This window comes from Indicator indicator, chromosome 17, assembly GCF_027791375.1.
Source record: "Indicator indicator isolate 239-I01 chromosome 17, UM_Iind_1.1, whole genome shotgun sequence".
NCBI classification, from domain to species: Eukaryota; Metazoa; Chordata; class Aves; order Piciformes; family Indicatoridae; genus Indicator; species Indicator indicator.
This window is the reverse complement of record NC_072026.1, coordinates 10,507,185-10,529,002: the sequence shown is the minus strand read 5'-3', so window position 1 is coordinate 10,529,002 and position 21,818 is coordinate 10,507,185. Positions and strand designations below refer to the sequence as shown.

Here is a 21,818-nt window from a genome sequence, read left to right as displayed (position 1 = left end):
CGTCTGACCGTGTTGGATAAGGCTGTGGAGACGTGATGGCAGCAGGTTACTTCTCACCGAAGCTTGTTTCCTTCCCGGGGGAAGAAGAGCAGGCTGGCGCTGCTCTGCCAACCACTGACGCAGCTGGCACCTCCACCCAACACCGAGGAACTCTGTAACCTAAACCTGAACGCTCACACTGATTTTTTTTTTTTTTATATTTTTTGCACCACAGTGGCATGTGTTAGACCCTGCTCAGAGCTGTACAGACATGAGTCTTTTGACAAAAACACCGCACTTGGCACATCAACGTGCGGTCATCAAAGTGACAGATCCATAATGCGGTCTCTTGGAAACCATTCGTGAACACTCAAAGAGCACCAAGATGATAAAAGATATTTTTTATGTTCTGTCACAGTTATTTTTTTCCCCTTCTACAGATTTTGTGGACTTGAACCACATGGGTTCTTGATTTTTCCTACGATTCAAAAACTTTGCCATGAACAAATGTCCTTCTCTCAAGTTTGATCAAAAACATTAACAAGTCACAGGCCACAGTCACTGGCACAAATTACTGTGATCCTTCACTGCATGTATCAGCAGCAACATGGTCCTACCTAGGTTTATAAGCCCTTACAATAAGAAAATCACCTGCCATGCTCCCTGTATTTGTGTAGCAGAAGTGTCTTTTTGAAGTGAGAGCCTTCAGATCTGAGATGTTACAGAACTGGTTTCCTTTTACTTATGTTTTTCAAGACTGTTGAGTGAAGAATAGATAACAGAGAAGGCTGATCGGGGAGGGGTAAGGTTTTCTTCTTCATGTAACCCTCAAATGAAGTTTTTTCCTTAGTTCTTAGTAATTTTTACACAGGAGGTTATAGTAAATGGGAATACTACCACATTTTTAATTCTTAATGTATATCTCAGTGTTCTTTTTTCTTCTCAAAAACTGTATGACGGTCCAAATCAATCCATTTCTAAGCCTTTCATCCTTCAGCTTTAAGGAGTTTTCTTCTCCTCATTGCCAGGACTAGCAGAAAAACTTACAGATACAGATGAGAACCAGTTTGGAAGGAGTCCTGCTCCTAAAGCATCATTAAGTTCTCAAAAATCAGGTTTGAACAGGCACAGGAATGCTAATTTTAAAAAATGATGGTTTAGGTGTGAGAGTGGTGCCATCTCCTTCACTTCTACCTTTTTACAGATGCTTCTTTCTATGGTAGCTTTTTATACCAGATATAAATTCTGAACCCCCCTCCCACCTTGCCATCATCAGCGCAGAGCTAATCCTCTGACCAACTTAAAATTTTTTACTGAAGGTGTCACTCAGTCCTCCTGCACCTGAATGCAGAATTTCACTGTGAGTATTTTTCTCTTTCCCATGCACACTTTCGTTCTGATGTGTTTACACGGAGCTGGCGTGAGCCCGGCGAGGTCACGCTGCACTTGCCCGGGCAGAGCAGAAAGGCCCCGCTGTAAGATACTCCAGACCTGGCACCCTGAAAGGTGCTCACAGAAGAAGGCCTTATCTGACACTCACTGGTTTCATTTTCTTCCCAAATCACATCTGTTTCCCGTGCTCCTTACGTGCTGCCAACGAGCCCGGCGGCCCGAACTATGACAGGTCGGGCTGGGAGGTGCTATGGGTTTTTAATTTTAAAAAATCAGCCGTGAAGGTGCCCGCAGCCCCGCATGGTCCGGGGCAGGGTCAGTAACGGGGATACCCTGCCTTCCCCTCGGCAGAGGGGTCAGGGCCGGCCAGCGGGGACAAGCCGTGAGCTGTCCGCCGGGCAGCTGCCGCTGTCGTTGCCCCCCCGCCCCGGATGGCGGCCTTACCCCGCCGCCCGCGGCGCCTTACCTGGCACCGCCGCTGCCCGCAGGTCCATGCTGCCTGGCGGCCGCTCGCGAATCTCCGTCCCGGTCGCCGCGGGGCTGTCCCGCCGCCTGCAGCAGCAAACGAGCTGCCGCCAGGAACGCCGCTGCCGCGGCGCCGTGTTACCGGCCGGGCGTGTGGGGCGGTGCGCTTCGCGGTACCCCGCTTCCGCCCCGCTGCCCGCCCCCACCCTCACCGGAGGGAGGGCGCCGGAAGCCGCGCACCGCGCGGAAGTGGCTCATCCGCAGCAGCCGCCCCGCAGCTGTCATGGCGCCAGCGTCCCGTTCCCGCAGCCCGCCGGCCTGCAGCCCTGAGCGCCGCGGCCGTAGATCGCGCTCCCGGTCCCGCTCCCGTGAGCGTAACGGCCTGAAGCGCCCCAGCCACCGGCGGAGCCGCAGCTGGTCCCGCTCCCGCGAGCGCACCCCCGGCGGGCCGCGCTCCACCGCGCACCACGGCCACCACCACGGCAAGGCCTGGCCCGAGTACTACGAGAAAGAGAAGGAGGAGATCCAGCGGCAGAGGCGAGCGCCGGCTTTCTGTAGGGCCTGTCCTGGCGATGCCTCCCTTCCGCCTAGAGGAACCGGCGGTCCCGGGGAGGACTGGGTGCCGGGCTTGCGGCTCCCAGGGAGGGGGCGGCCTGGCCCTTTTCTGTCTGGCATTTTCACGGCCGCTGTGTTGTGGCGCTGTGCACTTTGAGCCCCTTCGGTCTTGCGACGGGCATCGGGGGAGGCGTTCCCTTCCGCTATGCCTGGTGGCAAGGGCGGTGGGACGGATCGAGGTTCGACCGGGAGGATGCTGACACCCGTTGACCGCCGATCCTCCGTGACGTGCAGGGTTTGCTTCGACCTCCCAAGCCGCTGGTGTTTTTTTCTCCATAGTGTAGCTGCTTTAAGTGTTTGGAAATCGTAACAGATGTCAAAGTGTGTGGCACACTGAAGGTGTTTGTCCTTACAGGAGACTCAATGAGAGAGAGAGAATTGGAGAACTGGGGGCACCAGAAGTCTGGGGACTGTCACCAAAGGTTCCTGACCCTGAGTAAGGCATATTCTTTCTTCTACTTTGATTTTTATGATATTGATTGTTGTGTCAGTTTAATTTGTGAAAAAGTCTTACCCCTATGCTAGTCCTATTGTCGCAAGTCATGTCACTTCATTTCTGAATAAGCATGACAAGATTATTAATGATTTCTCCCCAGATTAATTCCAGTATGCTAATTATACAAGATATGGTTGTTTTTAGATCAGGTGACCTTTGCCCTGTAGTTCTGGAAGCATTTCCCCATGCTACAAGTTAGCTGTTTAATAGTTTACTCAGTTGCAAATATTGACTCAAAATCTCTAGGTGTGTGTTTCATGATGTGTGCCTTTGGTCTTGAATGCTACAAAGCAGATTTTAAATAGCAAACTTTTATTGTTACTCAGTTCTGATGAACATACACCTGTAGAAGATGAAGAGGCCAAATCTAAGAGTAGTTCTTCAGATTCCAGCTCAGAAGGTATTTTGTTTTGCTTACACCACTTATGTCAAAAATGGGAAACTACTAAAGTCTAGAATCTGTTGTTGCTTGCAAGAAGTTCACTGACCTTGACAGGTGGAAGTGAGTGTGGTGGGCTCCAGTTCATAGGGTTGCTTCAGGAAAATACATGTGGTGCTTAGATGATCTTTGTCTCTAATGTTGACTTTTTAAAACATTCAAGAAGAGAAAAAGAAAAGGAAGAAGAAAAGAAAGAAGAAAAAACAGAAAGCATCCAAAAGAAAACGCAGAAAACATTCTGAGGACAGTGACAGTGAGTCGGAGTCTGAGCAGAATTCCAGTGGTAAGAGGGTTTTGACCAATGTGCATGTGTGAGAGTTCATGCTTAGTTATAACAAATATTTTCTTATTATATATGTACTTTCATTTTTTCAGATGATGATAAAAAGAAAAGCAAGAAGAAGAAGAAAAAGAACAGAAAGTAAGTTTACACTAAAGCAGTAATTCTAACTGCTTTATATTAGAGAGCAGCACTGCTTTCTTAGCACGTAGTGAGGAAGGCTGAGCACTCAACATTTGGGCTATAAATGGTGTTGAATAATGCTAAATTTGTGGATTTTCTTTAAATCTATGGAATAATACAGCAGAGAGGACTTGCTGCAAACACAGAGAGCAACTTTCTAAGGCTCTATGAAAGGCATAGAGTGTCTATATTGTCTTTTGCTGTAAGGCATTTTCTATGGCAGAACAACAGTATGTCTGGAGGCAGCCAGTCTTCCCATAGGTGCCTTGAAAAACTAATGATGTGAGAATGATTCCATGCACTTTCTTTCGTCTTACATTTTGGTAAATAGCATGTTTGTGTCTGAATTTTTTACAGGAAGAAGTCTAAGAAAAAGAAAACTAAGAAGAGTAGGAAGGAATCCAGTGATTCAAGTAGTGAAGATTCTGATGATGAAGCATTTCAAGGGGAAGATCTCTGGATTGAGAGATCAAGTAGGTTCACCTGACTTTGAAGTTGGATTGAAACTTCTTGGTGTTCTTTCTGTGAATTCTTTAAGTGTTGCTGATCTGTGTAAGTGTTCTGATAACTAAGAACAGTGGGCACAAGATTAATCTTCTTCATTATTTGGCTGTTGCAGAAAATACCGAAGCTGATAGCTTGATTGGACCAGAAGCTCCCAAAACTCATGCATCTCAGGATGATAGGCCTTTGAAGTGAGTAGCCAGCTGTAATGGTACTTTGATCAAATCAAGTAAATAAAGCCCGCAGGGCTGTTATGACAATATATCATTTATCAGAGAGAAATGCTGTGACACAAACTCCCAGACAGAAGTGGTAGTGGTGCTAACCTTTACCATGGCCTGAATTCAGGTAGAAAAGTCTGGTTTATGCTTTTTAGCCTTGATTCCTAGAAAGTTAGTTATAAGAGGCCTTTACTCTAATACTCTGCAATATTGTGACTTTGTAGTGTCTTCATTACTGTTCCACCAGAATGGATCAAGCCAGTAATTTTTATATGTTGCTTGTGTTAGCCATAAGGGAAAAACAGACCAATATATGGGAAAGAATAAGAAAGTGCTTAAAAATGCAGCTTTATCAAGCAGTGAACAAGGAAGCTGGGTGTTTAGCTCAGGCTCACTTTGTCTGAGACTAATCAAAGTCACCACTTTTTTTTTTAAGCTATGGACATGCCCTCTTGCCTGGTGAAGGTGCAGCAATGGCAGAGTATGTAAAAGCAGGAAAACGAATACCTCGGAGAGGTGAAATCGGCTTGACCAGTGAAGAGATTGCATCATTTGAGAGCTCTGGTTATGTCATGAGTGGCAGCAGGTATGGTTTTGATGGTGGTAATGGTTCAGTTAAAATTTCAAGAGCTGCTTCATTTGCTGGTGGGTTGGAAGACTGCTTGCAATCTCTAGCTGAAAGCATAGAAGAGAAGGTGCTCTGTGTGCTTGCAGTGATCTACTCTAAGCTCCCCGTTGCTGTAGATAGATGGTGAGGTTTTTGAGCACACTTTCTCTTCAAGATAAAATTCTTCCCAGGTAATATACTTCTAATGACCTTGTATTTCAAGAAATGAGATGCTTGTGTCAGATGCCTCAGAACTGGTATATTTGGATAGTGATGATGTACTGGCTCTTCAATAGAAGACAAAATGTGAGAGGTTGGCTTAGACTTTTTTTCTCAGAGTCCAACAGGAATTTCACTTACATTTTGTTGAGCCAGCAGGTGATACCCATGGTGTAGATGGTCATTCTGTCTGACTGTCTGAAAGCAGACACCTCCAGAAGTCAGTTTCTTGCCCTGCGAAGCTTCGTCTTGGGAAGGTTTGTGTGTATTTGGGTTCTATAGTGCAGGTATCTTTATCTATAAGCCCCTGAAAACATTCAGTTGAGTACGTGGATGGAAGCCATGACGGAGCGTTACATCCTTCTGCCCGTGCTGACGTACACAATGTTCTCCACAGACATCGCCGAATGGAAGCTGTGCGTCTGCGTAAAGAGAACCAGATCTACAGTGCAGATGAAAAGAGAGCTCTGGCATCCTTCAACCAGGAGGAGAGGAGAAAACGAGAGAATAAAATCCTTGCAAGCTTTCGAGAGATGGTCTACAGAAAGACTAAGGGCAAAGAGGAAAAATAACTATTTGAACTGTATGCCATAGCTCCTACAAAGCTGCAGCTAGCCTGTTCTGGTCATGATCTGAGAAAAACTGCAAGTGCTGCAGGGCCTTTCATCCATCAGGGCCAAGCTTCAGAAGTGGATTACTTGTATCAAGGAACCAGTTACTTTTGTCAGATTGTTTTGGATGATTTGTTCACCCTCTGCAAGAAGTCCCTGTAAATTGAACGCTTACAGGGCAGGGAAGGCAGGAGCAAGCAGGAAAGATCAGAGGTGGCAATGTTGTTCTGTGCTTGCTATGAATTGGACAAGCCCAAGGATTCCATGTGAGGGCTTCATTACTTGACGCTGCCATGTGCAATTTTCCATTTCTTGTCATTAATGAGAGTAGACTGGCCATCAGAAGCAAGCTGCTAGTAACAGCAAAAACACGGGAATTCCTAAGATCCTGTGTAAGATCTAAGACTATCCACTTACATATTTTTTGGTAAGTCTTTTAGATTTTTTTTTCTCAAAACAGTTGAGTTTGGCTTGTGGTTCAAACTAGACTTGTAAATAGAAAGGAGTTTGTAGTTTACTACAGATGGGCTTCAGTTACTCTAAGCAAGCAGATTGCAATCAGGGTATAAAGTAGCAGTAATAGTAATAGGAGGATCTGATCTTCAGTCCACCAAAACCCATGGTGAAGAGCTAAGCTGCTTGCTTCTTTTTCTCCTATGTTATACATAGGTATCAGAGCAGTGGGGTGCAGTGATTGGGACGCCTGGATGTGCACAGGCGGTAACAAGGATGTATCTTTGATTTGTTTGAAATTTTTTATGTTCTAGATTAAAACCTTATTTTAACTCCTGTGACATGACATTTGGTCTGTTTCAGTAGTATTACATGCCTATCTTTAAACTCTGTACTCAGGGGCCTACTACAGGTAGTGCTTCTGTGGTGGTAATTTTTGATTCAGCTCCATATTTCCAAACAGACTCTCCTTTTCCCTTTTTCTCGAATGCTTTTAAAAACAAAGTGGATTTTTTGGTTGGTTGGTTGGTTTTGGTATTTGGTGTTTTGTTTTGTATTGTTTTGGAGTTTGGTTTGGTTTGGTTTTTTGTTCCCCTGAGTCTCTGTGTTGTAGTTTTAGCAACAGAGTTGTATGTTTGTATAAAGAGAATAAAAGTCTATAACATTTACTCTCGAGTTCTGCAGACCTGGTGTTTGCAAACAGCAAGTCCAGCCCAGCTGCCTCTTCCTGCTTACATTCTGGTGCCTGGCTCTGTCCTGCTGTACCCACCTATACCCACCCATACAAGGGTCAGGCCAGCCATAATTAATTTTGTGTAGATTTAATGTTGTTTATGTATCCACAAAGCAGAAATACTAATAGGGAAAATGCATTCTTCTTCACAGTATTCATTAGAATTTAAGTGTTTCCATGAGGATTATTTTATTTTCAATGATGTCCTTAAGCCACTTTTCTCTAAACCGACACTGGTCTGGCCTGGAGGATGGAATAAAAAGAGGGGAAATGTTAAAAATTATATTGCATCTAAGTTTTTAAGTATAATTTATATAATAATTTAAGTATATTGCCAACTTAGAGCTGGCCTTTATTCACAAGACAAGCCTATCTGCTGAGAAAAGAACACACCTAGACCTGTGTAAACCCAAGACAAATTCGTTACAGAGGGGGCAGATGCTCGTGGGTTGGCTGTTGATGTTTGTGGTGAAGATAACAATACACAGGGTCACCAGGCTTTACTTAGCAAGATTTTGACAGCTTCCTCCCATCTCTCTGCTCTTACTGCAACTGTATGTACATCAAGCACCTTGTTTGTTTTTGCATTAAAAAGCTTGCTAGAACCTCCTGACTTGTGTCAGAACGATTACCTGTGAATCAGCTTGCTGGCCTCCAGAGTGAAGAATACCTCCGCAGGTAAGTTCTTGAAAGACAGACAAGGCAGGGGTCACATAAAGGACTTGGAACAGCAAACTTGTAATTAGGTGAGAGCTACTATCTACTTCTTCAAAAATAATCTGTGTATTTGTACAATATTTCTGACATGGATTAGAATAGTTTTGGTTTAAAGCCTCTGTGAGTATTCAATTGTGAAGGCAAAAACTCTTCTGTTGCAGTTTTAAGCTTGTGCTAGGATATAAGGTTTCTGACCAGTGGTTAAGAGCAGTTGTGCTAGGCTTGGCTATGGTAGAGTTAAGTATCTTTATAGTAGCTGATATGGGGCTATGGTTTGGATTTGTGCTGGAAACAGTGTTGATAACACAGGAGTGATGAGTAGTGTCTACAGAGTCAAGGCCATTTCTGCTCCTCACACCACCCCACCAGCAAGTAGGCTAGGGCTGCACAAGCAAGCAGCTGGGAGGAGACACAGATGGGCCAGATGACCCCAAGTGACATCTCAGACCATATGACATCATACTAAGCAGTAAAACTAGGGCGGAAGGTTGGTGGGGTGGAGGTTTTGCACAGGGACTGTCTGCACACTGGTTGATGGTGAGAAATTGTTTTCATTTGTGTCACTTGTCTTTCTTGGGCTTTATTTTTCTCTTTCCTGGTTATTTTTTTTCTGACTGTCCAAGGTTAACATAGCCCACTCTCACAAGCCCCTCTCCACACAGACAGGAGAGAAAGTAGCACAAACAACCTCTGGGTTGAGATAAGGAGTTTACTGTAAATGAGATCCCACAATGCACAATTACCTTGGCCTATCTGCAGAAGAGTGCAGCAAAACACAGAAGCAGCAGCAGAAGCGAACAATAAAACAGTTCCCCCCACCAAAGCACCCAGAAGGCAGCCCAGTGCAAAAGACCAACACCCCAAACCCAGCAACCAGAACAGGAAGCCTCTTGCATTACAGCCTGAACTTCAAGCCCCATGATACTTTGCACCAGCCAGCACTTTCATTTTGAGGCTGGCATGATGGCAGCATCCTATTGAACATCAGCAGCAGATTCAATTCAACCCATGACACATTTTGTTATTATTTAAAAAGCTAAACTATTAAACCAGTTTTATTTCAACCCACAAGTTTTCTCACTTTTACACTTCCAATTCTCTCCCCCATCTCATAGGGGTGAGAGGAACAGCGAGGGAGCAGCTATATGGTGCTTAGTTAAACCACAACATCTGTGGATTGCTACTTGGGGAGACATAGTAAGTATAAAACATGAGGTTCAGTATGATTAAGCATAGGTTCTGGAAGTAAAAAGTCTACATAGTGCCACTTCTTTTTTTCTCTTGAGTTGCAACTTATTATTGTACTGGTGACAAACTTGAGGCCGGTCTGGAAAATGGTTTGCAGACAGCATGAAGAGCAGTGAGCCAGTCTCCCTCTACTGATGTGGGATCCTGCCAGATTCTCAGTTTGTCAGATTTTTGTCAGTCTCAACAATCTGGGACTTAAACCAGCCTTGGGGTCTGTGCTCTGCTCCCCCTGGCCACTGACTGCTAATTTCCAACACACTGCATTTAAATCTCTGCCCGGTTTCTCTGGCAACACTCAGGCTTGGCTCACTCATGAGAGCTGCTGGGTACTGGCCAGTCTCTCTACTGCCCTGGCATTTCTCTGCCTCAGGAAACCCCCCTGTCCTATTCTCCCTGAAAGGACTGGTGCCATTTCTGAGTACTTACAGCAGGTTTGATTTTGGAGATCTTTATCACGAAGTAGACATTTGCTGTTGCTCGAGGGATGGGTTTTCGGCGTGTCGGTAAGCTCCAGCAAACTCTGTAGTGGTATCTCTTGCTGTCCTTCAGGTCTTCTTCCTGGAGAAATTCTGACCAGTGAAGCCAGCTTTCATGAATCTCCCATGTCTGCTGAACAAACACATGGCACTAAGATTCCTTCTGTCTAATAGAGGTGATTTGAGGGAGATGTTAATGAGAAAATGGGGTGCTCTCCTTTAATTTTTCACGCTCCTCAACAGTGAGAAGTTGTGACCTTGTCACTCACAGAAATGACTTCTTCAATCTGCTGCAGTCCTCTCTCTACTGTAAAGTTGTTGCCTGTGTTCCACTGGACATTTTTTATGACATACTTGGTTTCTAAGAGATAAAAAATCATGAGAAATTCTTCTAGGAAGATGCTGACACATGTAAATAGAGAAAGCTTTCTACCTTTCTCTTTTTTCTCCACCTCTGGAAGATGTTCCTCTGCACCACTTCTCCCGTTTTCTGTGAGAATGGCAGCTTTTTCCTCTCCTTTGTCCATTATCTTCACCTTTAGAAACACACAAACACACTGAGAGAGAATTGGTCTCCAGAGCTGTGGGACCCATCTGAGAAACTTCAGGCTAATCTAGAAAGGGGTCTGGAGACAGCCTGAAGAGCAGCAGGCCAGTCCCCTCTACTTTTTCATAACCTGCCTCTGCTCAGTCCTGCTTACACCTGCCCAGAAGGATTGCTGTGGCATCCAACTGCCTTTGCCAGGTGTTTGGGCCTGCAGCGTAGGTGGGTGGCAAAAGTCTGGTTCCAGACACGGGTGGCTGGTCCCCAGGGAACTGTTTCTAGGCCCTGGCAGTGTCTCTCTGTCTGTCCTTTCCTCTCTAGGCGGATGAGAGCCGCAGAGCGGCTCGCCCGGCCACAGTATCCAGCTTCCCAGGGACTGTTTGCTGTGTGTTGCCATGGCAAGGTCGTTGCCAGGCAACAAGGGCACTAGGCTCCCAGCATTCCCATCGGCATTCCGGTCGGAGGAAGCCCTATTGATGGAGACCCTGGGAAAATTCTTCCCCAGCAGACACAGTCTTCCAGAAAGGGAAGAGGGTATGAGCAGGAAAGCAAATGTAGAATCCTGCCAGATTCTCTGTTTGTCATGTTTCTGCCAGTCTCCACAATTTGGGAACTCAGTGTTCTATCCAACAGATTTGATACCCCCTGTTATCTGGAAGGATTACAGCAAACCCTGCCTAAAGCAAATCTTGTTTGCTTTTCATCTGACTGTGCAGTTTGGGAGGTGCTGAAGGTCGAGGTGACCTCTAGAAGCCTGTCTCCTCTGTTTCCTGTCCTGAGCTCCACATCTTTCCCCTCTCTTATTTCTTGTTCTCCTGATTGTCTTTTCCTGCTAGTTCTGTCTCTGCAGACAGTGCTGTAGCCAACTAGCTGGCAGCAAGTGCTTTGGGCCAGTATTTGATTGATTCCCAAGCTCTTTTCAGCCCATCAGAAAATGGGGACCTGGACAAGCTTGTCAGGAGCCAACACCAAGGCTGACCACATCTAGCTGGACAGCTTCCTTTAACCACATCTTCTCAGAGCCTGGATACAGACTGCCACAGAGAAGTGTCAGATGTATCTGTCCCTGCCTGGTGACACAGGCTAGGAGTTACAGCTCAGAACTACTGATGGACCATCAGAAACACTTTGTCCCAACCCAGCTTATTCAGAAGAGCAATTTGGATGCAAATTTCTGTCAGAACTTGCTGTTATTACTGTTGGTGTAAACCCAGAATTGTTTCTATTAGTGTATTTTCTTTTTCTGCAATATCATCACTTTTTCAATATGGTTACAAGCAAACAGAAGGAAGTATGTTAGAGACAGTGGTGCCTCTTGGCATCCCTTTCAGTCTGCTCACAGACACCTACATAGTCTATATTGGAGTGCATGAAGTTAGGAAACCAGTTCCACCCAAAGCTTATATGAAACTCTACTGGGTTTGCATGGCAGGGTTCTGGTAGTGGGGGGTACAGGGATGGCTTCTGTGGGAAGCCACCAAAAGCTTCCCCTTGTCCAACAGACCCAAAGCCAGCCAGCTCCAAAATGGACCTGCTGCTGGCCAAGGCCAAGCCCATCAGTGATGGTGGTAGTGCTTCTGGAATAATGTATTTAAGAAGGCAAAAAAGAAAACCAACCCTGCACAGCTGTAGCCAAAGAGAGGAGCAAGAATTCATGAGAGAAACAATGCCACAGATACCAAAGGCAGTGAAGACAGTCACTGGAGGAGATTCCCTTCCAGCCTGTGAAGACTGTGAAGAAAACTGTTCTGCTGCTGCCCATGGAAGTCCACAGTGGAAGAGATATCCATCTGCAGACAATGGAGGACACAGTGGAACAAGGAGATGTGTGTGAAGAAGGACATGACCCTCTGGAGAGTCCATACTGGAGCAGACTCCTAGGAGGATCTGTGGACCCATGGAGAGAGGAGCTCACACTGAAGCAGATTTGCTGGCAGGACTTGTGACCCCAGGGGGGACCCACAGTGGAAGAGTCTACTCCTAAAGGACTGCACCCAGTTGAAGAGACCCATGCTGGAGCAGTTTGTGAAGAACTGCAGCCCACGGGAAAGACTCATACTGGAGAAGCTTGTGGAGGACTGACTCCTGCGGGAGGGACCCCACGCTGGAGCAGGGGAAGTGTGAGGAGTCTGTCACCTGAGGAGGAAGGAGCTGCATAGACAACATGGGATAAATTGACCACAACACCCATTCCCTGTCCCCCTGTGCCACTGAGGGAGAAGGCAAATAAATCAGGAGTGAAAGTGAGCCCAGGAAGAAGGGAGGGGTGGGGGAAGATGTTTTAAGATTTGTTTTTGTTTCTCATTACCCCACTCTGATTTGATTTGCAACACATTAATTTCTTTGAGTCCATTTTGCTCATGACAGTAGTTGGAGAGTGATCTCTCCTTATCCTTAACCTTTACCCATGACTTTCCTGTTATTTTTTCTCTCCTGTTCATCTGAGGAACAGGAGTGATAGAACAGCTTTGGTGGGCACCTGGCATCCAGCCAGGGCCAACCCACCACAGCAACACAGATAAAGGCTGAATACATGTACACCTTTATTAAAGAGTTAAATCATTTTATATAGGTATATGGATTCTTCAGTGTGCCACCATCTTAGTCCAAGTTCTCCAGACCCTGGAAAAGAAAAAGTAACAGCTGTATCTACATCCTTTTTATGAACTTGCAAAAAGGACGTAATTAAAATGCAGAGTTTCAAACTATACTTAAGTACCGCAGTCCTAATTACAATACAATTCTAAATGCACATCCCCACAGACAGGCTGGCTGCAGGCACACAGTGAGCTCCGGCAGCCTAAGCGCAACCCTTGCCCTCCTCTAAGGCCAGCGGAGTCCCAGCCCAGAGCTCGGGGTGGAGCGAGCTGCGCACGGCAGGGAAGCAGGAGCTGTGTGACGCCCCGAGCACTTGCCTTGGACACATAGTACTTGTTGACACCCGACAGCCGCCTGTCTCTCTCCATCAGGGTCCACTGATAGGGATAGCGGGCGATCCTCTTCTCCTGTGGGGGGCATAGTGCTACCTGTTACAGTCCCGGGAAGGTGCTCCACGGGGGAATGGGGATCTCCATGGAAAGGAGGAATACAAGGCAAGGAAGGCCCAAGGAGAGAAGGGATCCCAGGAGGAAAAACGACGGCTAGGGGTGGGGGAAGCGGGGCCTCGATCTGCCCTGCCCGGCACTGACCTTGCCGCCGTTCAGCCAGCGGTGCATGTAGACGGTAGAGAGGCCGGGGATGCTGAGGCATACGCCCATGACGGCCATGCCGGGCAGGATCTCGTACCACATCCCGCTGGTGCTGAACTGCCCGTTCCGCTGCTCCCTGCGGACACTCCCGGCTTGCCCTGCGCCGCCGTCACTACCGAAGCAGGCCCGGAAAGGTGGTGGTAGCGACGGCGCTGCGGAGAGGCCGCGCCTCCGTAGTGCCGGGACCGGAAGTGAGGCCACGTCCTAGACCCAGCCTGTCCGGCGGCGGCCCCGGAGACTGACCCCGCCGTGGGTGGGCCGTACCGGAATAAATAGGTCGTGCTGGCAGCATACTTACACTAAGCTTACAGAGCTCACAGACCTCAGCGCCTGCCGGAAGCTTTACTGCGGTGGAGCCCAGCAGCCGCCGTCTAGCCGGGCCTGATGCATGCCGGGAGCCGCGGTTCTGTGGGACCCAGTGCATATCGGGAGCTGTAGGCCGGTAGGGCCATAGCAGGGAGGCCTCGGCCGAGGGCGCGGCTCGTGGCCCTGTGAGGCGCAGTCGCGCGAGAGGCGCGGCGGCCAATGGGCGGGCGGGGGCGCGCGGCGCTGTCCCGCGGCCCGGGATGAAGGAGGACAAGGAAAACGCAAGGCCCAAGGAGCGTCGCGGGCCCGGCGCTGGTCCAGGAGCCTTAGTGGGGACAGGGACGGGACCGGGGACCGCCACCGGCACGGATGGCAGGGCCGGCGGAGCCGAGCTCGACCGACTCGAGCGACCCAAGGACAAGAAGGAGACGCTGAGCAAGGTGGGGCCTGTGCGCTGCTGGGGGTGGGCTCTGGCACCCGCGGTAACGGGCCTGGCGCGACGGCTGTTGAGGGGAGAGCTGGGGCCGCCCCGGGAAGAAGAGGGGTAGCGGCGGTGAGTTATTCCCCGTCGCTACGGGCCGTCCTAATCACCGTCGCCGTGCTGCAGGTGGTGATCCGCCGTCTGCCGCCCAGTCTGACGAAGGAGCAACTGGAGGAGCACCTCCAGCCCCTGCCCGAGCACGACTACTTCGAGTTCTTCGCCAACGACTCTAGGTACGGCCACCGGGTCCCTCGGCCGGCTTCCAAGAGGCGCTCCTGCCGCCAGCCGGGCCCCGAGAGGTGCTGCCGCCTCTTCAGCCTGACTCTCTCGGTCTTGTCTTTCTGCAGCTTGTACCCTCACATGTTCTCGAGAGCCTACATCAACTTCAAAAACCAGGAAGACATAGTCCTCTTCAGGGATCGTTTTGACGGCTATGTTTTTGTCGACCACAAAGGCAAGTGGGCTGTGTTTGCTTGCGTGTTTGCATTTTCCCTGGTGTGCACACACTGTGCTTGTTTGATTTTAGGGGGATGCCTGCCTGTAAGCAGTCTAACATGCCACTTTGGGTTTTGTCATGCACTATTTCAAACAACAAAGAAAAGGTCCTAAGCTTTGTAGAAACTAATCAAAAATTAATTGTGTGTATTTCTAAATAAATTTAGTATATTTTTGTCTAAAGCCTAGTTAAGCGTACATCAAGATTGTAGTGGTATGAGTATAAAACTAGTTGGTGCATTATGGAGGTTAATACTTGCATTGTCATATCTGAGTGTAAAGCCTGGAAAGTGAAAGTGGGTAGATAGTGTCATTGTCCCAACTAAATGAAGCAGAGGTCAATGGTGCTACTTTGTGTGGTTCCCTGCACCTGTTCTGTATGCCTTTAACAGTGTGACTTACTGTTTGGTCGGTTTTTAATTCCAATTATTACCCGTCCCGATTTACAACTCAGTGAGTAATCTTAATTCAGTAAAAGGAACATCTTGTTCCTTGCAGTCTTAAGCTGTGAAACCAACAGCTCTTTGGAGACATAACCTGTGAGAAACAAGTATTTTGTTTATTGGTTAAATGTCCAAGTATTGAGTTGCCCCTTAGCTCTTTTCTAAATAGGTATTCAGTACATCTCATGTTTTTAAAAGTTGCCTTTCAAAACTGCTTACGTTGGGTGGCACTAAAAGTTGTTAGTCTCTCATTGATAGTTCTTAAAGCTTTTGCTAAATATGTAAATTTCACACAAATCTTCCTGCTGGTTTCAGTAGGCCAAGGATTTCACCTTGAACTTTGTTTCAACTGCATGTGTTTTACATGTCATCTAGCTACACGTTTTATATGATGCAAAACTCTGTCCACAAGATTCTTCCTTACTTAGCAAGTTTGCATGACAAGGTTCTAACAGCACCTTTATCTTTAAAAAAAGATGGCTTGCAGTGTAACAGCATGCTGTGCTTGCCATACACAACAGTGATATTTGCTTTATGCAGCCATAAATGGAGAATTCTTGTCAGAAGGTAGAACTTCAAAGCCTGCATGTAACTTATGATACTCTGGTGTATTTTACCAAAATTGAGATTTGCCTCAGTTGCGTTAACTTAAAATACTGTCCTCTACTTGCACAATGAGTGATGCATTGTCTGTAGAATGAGGATATTATGTGGCGTGGTGTATCTGAGGTGGCTGACAGTTACGAGCACTTTTGAATCTAGTATTGTTTGTGAGCCTGTGAATTCACTCTTTAATTAACATTGAGTGTTTAGTCCATGAATTCTGCTAGCTCTAAAATATACCTTTAAGAAAGGGCTTTCAAAATACAACGATTATTTTTCCTACTGTCCAAGTAATCTCTTCTAGTATTGCATATTTTTTGTGAGGCTTATCTTCTAGCTTTAGACATGGACGATATACTCTTTCTTTTATATCTGTGTCATCTCTATTTTAATGTGGTTTTGTCTCTCCTTAACAGGTCAGGAATATGCTGCCATAGTTGAGTTTGCACCTTTCCAGAAAGCTGCAAAAAAGAAGAGTAAGAAAAAGGATGCCAAAACTGGAACCATTGAAGATGGTATAATAGCTGCCTAGTGTGTTTTGCATGTGTGGACTTCAAAGCTGTAGCAGTAATTTTAATATATTTCTACTGTGATATTGTAGTTTATCAATAGAATGTTTGCTTAATTAGATGTGAAGCTTATCAACACTGCTTTGTCAGTTGCAGATCTATTAAGTATGATTATTCTAGACAAACGTAACGTTGCTGCTCATTTGAGCACTGCCAGCTGATGAAAAGGTGACATATAAATAACACAACTTGTACAAATCTAACCCAGACTTCCAGCAGTGTGCAGTGCAGATTATTTTCATGTTACAGTATTTTTTGTTTGTTTGTTTTTCCTTTTCTTCCCCCTCCTTCCTTTTTCCCCTTCCTTATAGATCCAGAGTACAAGAAGTTTTTGGAAAGTTACAGTGCAGATGATGAAAAATTAACCTCCACTCCTGAAACATTGCTGGAGGAAATAGAAGCAAGAAACAAAGAGCTAATAGGTACTACATTTTCCTAGAGCACAAAGAAATGTATGTGGTGTAATTTGAAGCTGTGATTTCTCAATCTGGAGGAGACTGACTTTTGTGTGCTTGTTAAACCTTTAGGCTAATGTTGTTCAGTGTATTTTGTTTTGCTTCCATGATCTAAGTTCTGCTCTAGGTTTAGCTTTCGTATGATAACATTTCTGTCTGTTTCAAGCTGAAAAAAGTCTAATGCAGATAAATATATGTTTACAGATTGGTATTCTGTATGTCATAGTAGTATCCTGAAGAAGTTTATGCAATCCTCATACTTTCCAGTGTTCAGGGATGGGATTGGAATCCTTGTTTCACTGCTGTATGTGGGAGGAGATAGGCTGGATAATCCATAAGGCTACTTCATTTCATATAGGGTTTTGCTGTAGGTATTGCGATGTTGAATATGGCAAATTGTTTACATTTGTTTTATATATTCTTTAGCTAAAAAGACTACTCCTTTATTGAACTTCTTGAAAAATAAACAGGTAAGACTTATCTCCAGAATCTTCTTGTTGCTTGCAGGTACAACTCACTAATTTAAAGCACAGATTGTGTATACTGAAATGTGTGTATTGATGTGTTTCTGCCCTTCCTGTAGGAAAAAAAAAAAAAGAAGCTTTTGATGCAAGTTATTTGTTAACATCTTACTTATTTTAAACTACTAGAACACTGGCCTTTGTAGGGATGGTAGTGCTTCATTGGTTCTGGTCATAGTTAAGTATCTCTTAACTATGGCACGTTCAAGCCTGATTCATATCTTTAATTTTCAATGGAGTAATGTCTGAGATTTTGTATATGGCACGTTCAAGCCTGATTCATATCTTTAATTTTCAATGGAGTAATGTCTGAGATTTTGTGTATGGCACGTTCAAGCCTGATTCATATCTTTAATTTTCAATGGAGTAATGTCTGAGATTTTGTATATAATCTTTTTCCTAACACATAATCTCATTTTAATATTTAGCAATGGAGAAAATCACAGGTGGGGAACATTTAATTAAAAATAGAACGATGAAGGCTGAATCTAGTGTTGTGGGGTTTTAAGACCGTAAAAATTGAGGCTTATGAATGAGAAAAAAAAAAAAAAGTCAAATGCTGCTCTTGCATGTTCAAATTCACGACAGAACAACAAAACTTCTTTTGTTTGTTTATAATAGGAGTGGGTTGGAGGTGGTATTTTCTAGTGTGGAAATACACACTTTCTCTTTGTATTTACACCCATAGAGACTGAGAGAAGAAAAAAGAGAAGAGAGGAGAAGGAGAGAATTGGAAAGAAAAAGACAAAGAGAAGAAGAAAGAAGAAAATGGAAGGAGGAGGAGAGAAGGAAGAGAAAGGAAGCAGAAAAACTGAAGAAAGTAGACAGATGCCCAGAAAAAGAAAGAGACAGATCAAAAGAAGAACCAAAGATTAAGGTCTAGAACAGTTCTTTATTATAAATTGTTACGCTCCCTTTTCCCTATTATTTGTATATCAGTCTTTCCAATTGTGCTTTGAGTATTGTGTGAAAAATCATGAGTTTGGTGTTAGTCAACTACCACTTTTTTGTAATATTCAATATTAGGCATTGTAAAGGTTTACATGCTGTAATGCTTCATAGTAATATTTAAAGCTTTTGTCCTGTGACTATTGTACATGCTGTGGTAAACAGAATTGTGAATTCACTATGGAATGGAGACTATTTTTAAGCTTTCTAAAGTGGCCTGGTTTAGGAGAAAAATCCTAGTCTGCTCTGTGGGCTATGCTTACTCATACACTCCAGCTTTTAGAAATACTGCCATTTGCAGTAATATTTACTTAAGTGTTTCTTTCGTACTGGACTATGGTTCCTTTGACACAATTTCGGTGTTGTGCCAGACAATATGTATTAGAGTGAGCTTTTTAGTTGAGACTTCTGTTTTCTTTGTAGCTACTTAAGAAGCCTGAAAAAGATGAAAAAGACTTGGAGAGAAAAGAAAAATCCAAGAAACTGGAAAAAGAGGCTCTGAGGGAGGAAAAAAATGCGAGTAGTGCATCTGCCAAACGATCTGATGGGGAGACAAAAGAAGAGAAGGCAAAAAAGTATTCTAGTACTTGCTATAAATCTATATATGTATATATAACTTGTTTCCTGATCATACTGAGGCTTAGGCTGCTCTGCCATGACTGTGTTTCGAGATTCCTTTCAAATTGTTTTTCTGTACAGGGCATGGGGTGTGTTCTCTGGGGCAGTGCACATCCCTGTCATTACAGAAAGTCATATGAATTACATGACAAATCTTCACTAGTGGGCAAACTGTGATATTTTGCAACTTACTGTAGGAACTCCACAAAGGAAGCCCAGGTGTAGGTGACCTGCAGCAGGCTGTGAACATTGTTCTTGCAATGAGAGAATTACAACTATGGCAAGAGGAGAGGTGTACTCCAGTTCCTAGTCCCTTTAAGTCCTGTAAAGGTCAAAGTGGAAAGTGCAATTCTCAACAGCTCCATGATCTGTTCAAGGTTTGGTTCTGCCATGTGAGAAATAGCATTGAGACACAAATTCAGGTGTTTTTCCAAGCCAGACAAGACTCAGCCAGCTATGTGAGTAGAAGGCTGGGAAGTTCGAGGCAGTCATTGTCATCTCTGGTTATCATGCATGACTCAGCTTGTTGCAGCTTCCCAAAAGCTCCCTAGACCTGCCAGTGTGTCATCTTCGTATTGCACATTTACACCAGTATTACATTGATCTCCCGTCTCTGTTTGATATACCTTTTAAGCTTAATTTTCAGTTTTGTTTTCATACAGATCAGAAGATGAGTGTGTAAAGGACTACAGGGACCGAGATAGAGATTTTGAAAGAGACAGAGAATATGAGAGAGCACAGAGGGAAAAACTGAGGCGCCAAGAAGAGGAGCGTCGGAGGCAGAAAGAGCGCTTTGAGAAAGAGAAAGTTTATAGAAGAAAAGAGGAAGAGGTGAAAAAGGAGAGAGATTTACTCAGAGAAAAGGGAAAGAAAAGTGATCTTACAGACTTTACCAGCAGCATGGACAAATCTGAGAAAGTAACCAAAGATGATAAAAAAGAAGATACAATTAAGAGGGATCGTATCAGAAACAAGGTGCTGGATTTCTTTAACTTCATGTGCTGATTCACAGGGGCCAGTTTGTGGGGTTTAGAATAAAAGCACTTCAAGGAAAGAACCGTGTGGGTTCTCTATTGAAACTTCTTGTTCTGGTAACAAACTCTACCATTGTTAGAAAGTTTGCCTGTTAGTCCACTGGACTTTGCCGAACTGTGATAATTCTTGTCACTGTATAAGAATTAAGCCAAAATAGCCCAAGGATCCCTTTTCCTTTGTTAACTTTCATTTGCTGACTTATACATCTGTAGTCTGTATGCTTCAGTGTTGGTAGAGCATTAGTAATCTCTACTGATCTTATATGTGCCTAAAAATATATCTCAAAGTGGATGTGATTGAACAGGTTTCTCCAAAACAGAGATAGGACTGCTCTGTGCAGAATATAAGAGATCTGTAGACTCGAGAAATAATGTCTTGTGTCTAGTTTTATGTACTCTAGGTTTGCAGCATCAGTATGCAAGTTTTCCATGTCACTTGGGGCATTATGGGGTACAAATTAAACTCAAGGTGTTGAAGAATGTATGAAGCTGGTCCTCTCCTGATAGGGTGAGCTGAACTCTTTTCAGGAGGAAACTACTTTCAATTATGTCCAGTGTTCTTTGTGGCTTGAACAGGGATGTTGCCTTGCAACACAGACAGCCTTGATTTGGGACGGTTGAAGTTACATTGCTACACGATGGAATAACTTAAATTAGAACACCTTGAAAAGTTTGAATTTGAGCTATTTCTTGTATTGCTGATGACATAGTAACCATGATAGTGCGGGGCTATGCAAGAGTCTAAATAGCTTTGATTTATTTCAGGATCGTCCAGCAATGCAGCTGTACCAGCCGGGAGCACGAAGCCGAAGCAGATTGTGCCAGTATGAAGACAGTGCTGCAAAGCCCACGGAGCAGGGAGTGGATAAGAAACAAGAGAGTGAGAGCAGTAATGTGAAGGAAGAGGAGTGACTAGCATGCAAGCCTTATGTGTTCTGACTGTCTGTGCAGCCAAAGAGCATGTACTACGCAATCCAGAAGTGCCTTCGAAGCAAAGAAGGAACAAAGGAAGAAAAGGGGGCATTGTGCAGTTGGATGTTTCTGGTTAAAGAACCTCAGCTGTAGATTTGGAATTTGAAATGTGTTCTCATTGTATTTTCAGTTATTTGAATTTATTTTCCCAGCATCTAACTACACAGAGAAGAGAATCTTTGCAAAGTAGAAAGACTTTATGGCCTTAAGTATGAGAATAAATGAGTCATGTGGTCAGGAGGAGATGACACCTGGATCTAAAGCCAGAGCTTTACTATAAAGCGATCGGAGCCAGAGCTGGATGCACTTCGGCAGAGCAAGCTGGAAGCTGCTTGGAGTTAATGCAGGTGTTGCAGTGTTGTATGGTCTTCCTATCTGAGGCAGTGATAGCTGAATTATGTCAGTCTAATAATGAGGCAGGTCCACAGGCTGGGGTTGTTGAGGTACCAGTGCACAAGAGCCCTTGGGCCTGTTGAGAACATCTGGCATTGCTGTAACAGTGTGAGGGAGGGAGAGCCCTTCCTCTTCAGTTCTCTGGATAAAGTAACTAAGTTGGAGTGTATGAATAAGCTGGCTTGATATTGGAATACTTCTTGACAAATTCTTGTGTAAAGTCTACCTGCATTGAAATGCTTATTTTTCATCAAACGTAGCTGGTTTGAGCATCCTGTTCTGTTCTAGCATTCTCTCTTCTGTAGAGTCTAAACTGTTTCCTAACTCCTGCCCTCTCGATACTGCTTCATCTTCCCTCATAACTTGAAGTATTGTTTTACAGCCCAGAAAGAGACCACCAGTAGCAGCTCCCCTAAGCTAGCGAATTTTAGCCATAGCTCTTTTGTACTAAAGCTAATAAACTCGCAGAAACCCGTCCTGCCGCCGTCCTTCACTCAGCTCCATCTGCGCCGGGTCCGGGCCGCCGAGCCGCCAGGGGGTGCTGTGCCCG

The 21,818-nt window shown here is 45.0% G+C and overlaps 3 protein-coding genes across 4 annotated transcripts; 2 read left to right on the top strand and 1 right to left on the bottom strand.

Annotated features, from left to right (window-relative positions):
• The first annotated feature begins 2,119 nt into the window (after positions 1–2,119).
• On the top strand, positions 2,120–7,057 carry NKAP (NFKB activating protein). Its single transcript, XM_054388605.1, has 9 exons — positions 2,120–2,373; positions 2,807–2,887; positions 3,274–3,347; positions 3,550–3,669; positions 3,762–3,807; positions 4,207–4,322; positions 4,469–4,544; positions 5,011–5,160; positions 5,798–7,057. Exons 1-9 carry the CDS (start codon positions 2,120–2,122, stop codon positions 5,970–5,972), a joined length of 1,092 nt encoding a protein of 363 aa, XP_054244580.1. The 3' UTR covers positions 5,973–7,057.
• A 5,656-nt stretch (positions 7,058–12,713) lies between these two features.
• NDUFA1 (NADH:ubiquinone oxidoreductase subunit A1) lies at positions 12,714–13,784 on the bottom strand. 2 transcript variants are annotated; one of them, XM_054388715.1, is made up of 4 exons: positions 13,729–13,784; positions 13,371–13,582; positions 13,098–13,187; positions 12,714–12,804 (listed from the first exon to the last, which is right to left on the bottom strand). In XM_054388715.1, exons 2-4 carry the CDS (start codon positions 13,470–13,472, stop codon positions 12,784–12,786), a joined length of 213 nt encoding a protein of 70 aa, XP_054244690.1. In that variant the 5' UTR covers positions 13,473–13,582; positions 13,729–13,784; the 3' UTR covers positions 12,714–12,783. The 2 variants fall into 2 exon arrangements, with proteins under 2 accessions (XP_054244690.1, XP_054244689.1); XM_054388714.1 differs by lacking the exon at positions 13,729–13,784 and having other exon boundaries at positions 13,371–13,602.
• A 212-nt stretch (positions 13,785–13,996) lies between these two features.
• On the top strand, positions 13,997–21,767 carry UPF3B (UPF3B regulator of nonsense mediated mRNA decay). The gene is made up of 10 exons (XM_054388467.1): positions 13,997–14,176; positions 14,344–14,450; positions 14,565–14,671; positions 16,175–16,273; positions 16,639–16,749; positions 17,209–17,252; positions 17,992–18,180; positions 18,675–18,826; positions 19,532–19,844; positions 20,669–21,767. Exons 1-10 carry the CDS (start codon positions 13,997–13,999, stop codon positions 20,813–20,815), a joined length of 1,449 nt encoding a protein of 482 aa, XP_054244442.1. The 3' UTR covers positions 20,816–21,767.
• Positions 21,768–21,818: the final 51 nt, after the last annotated feature.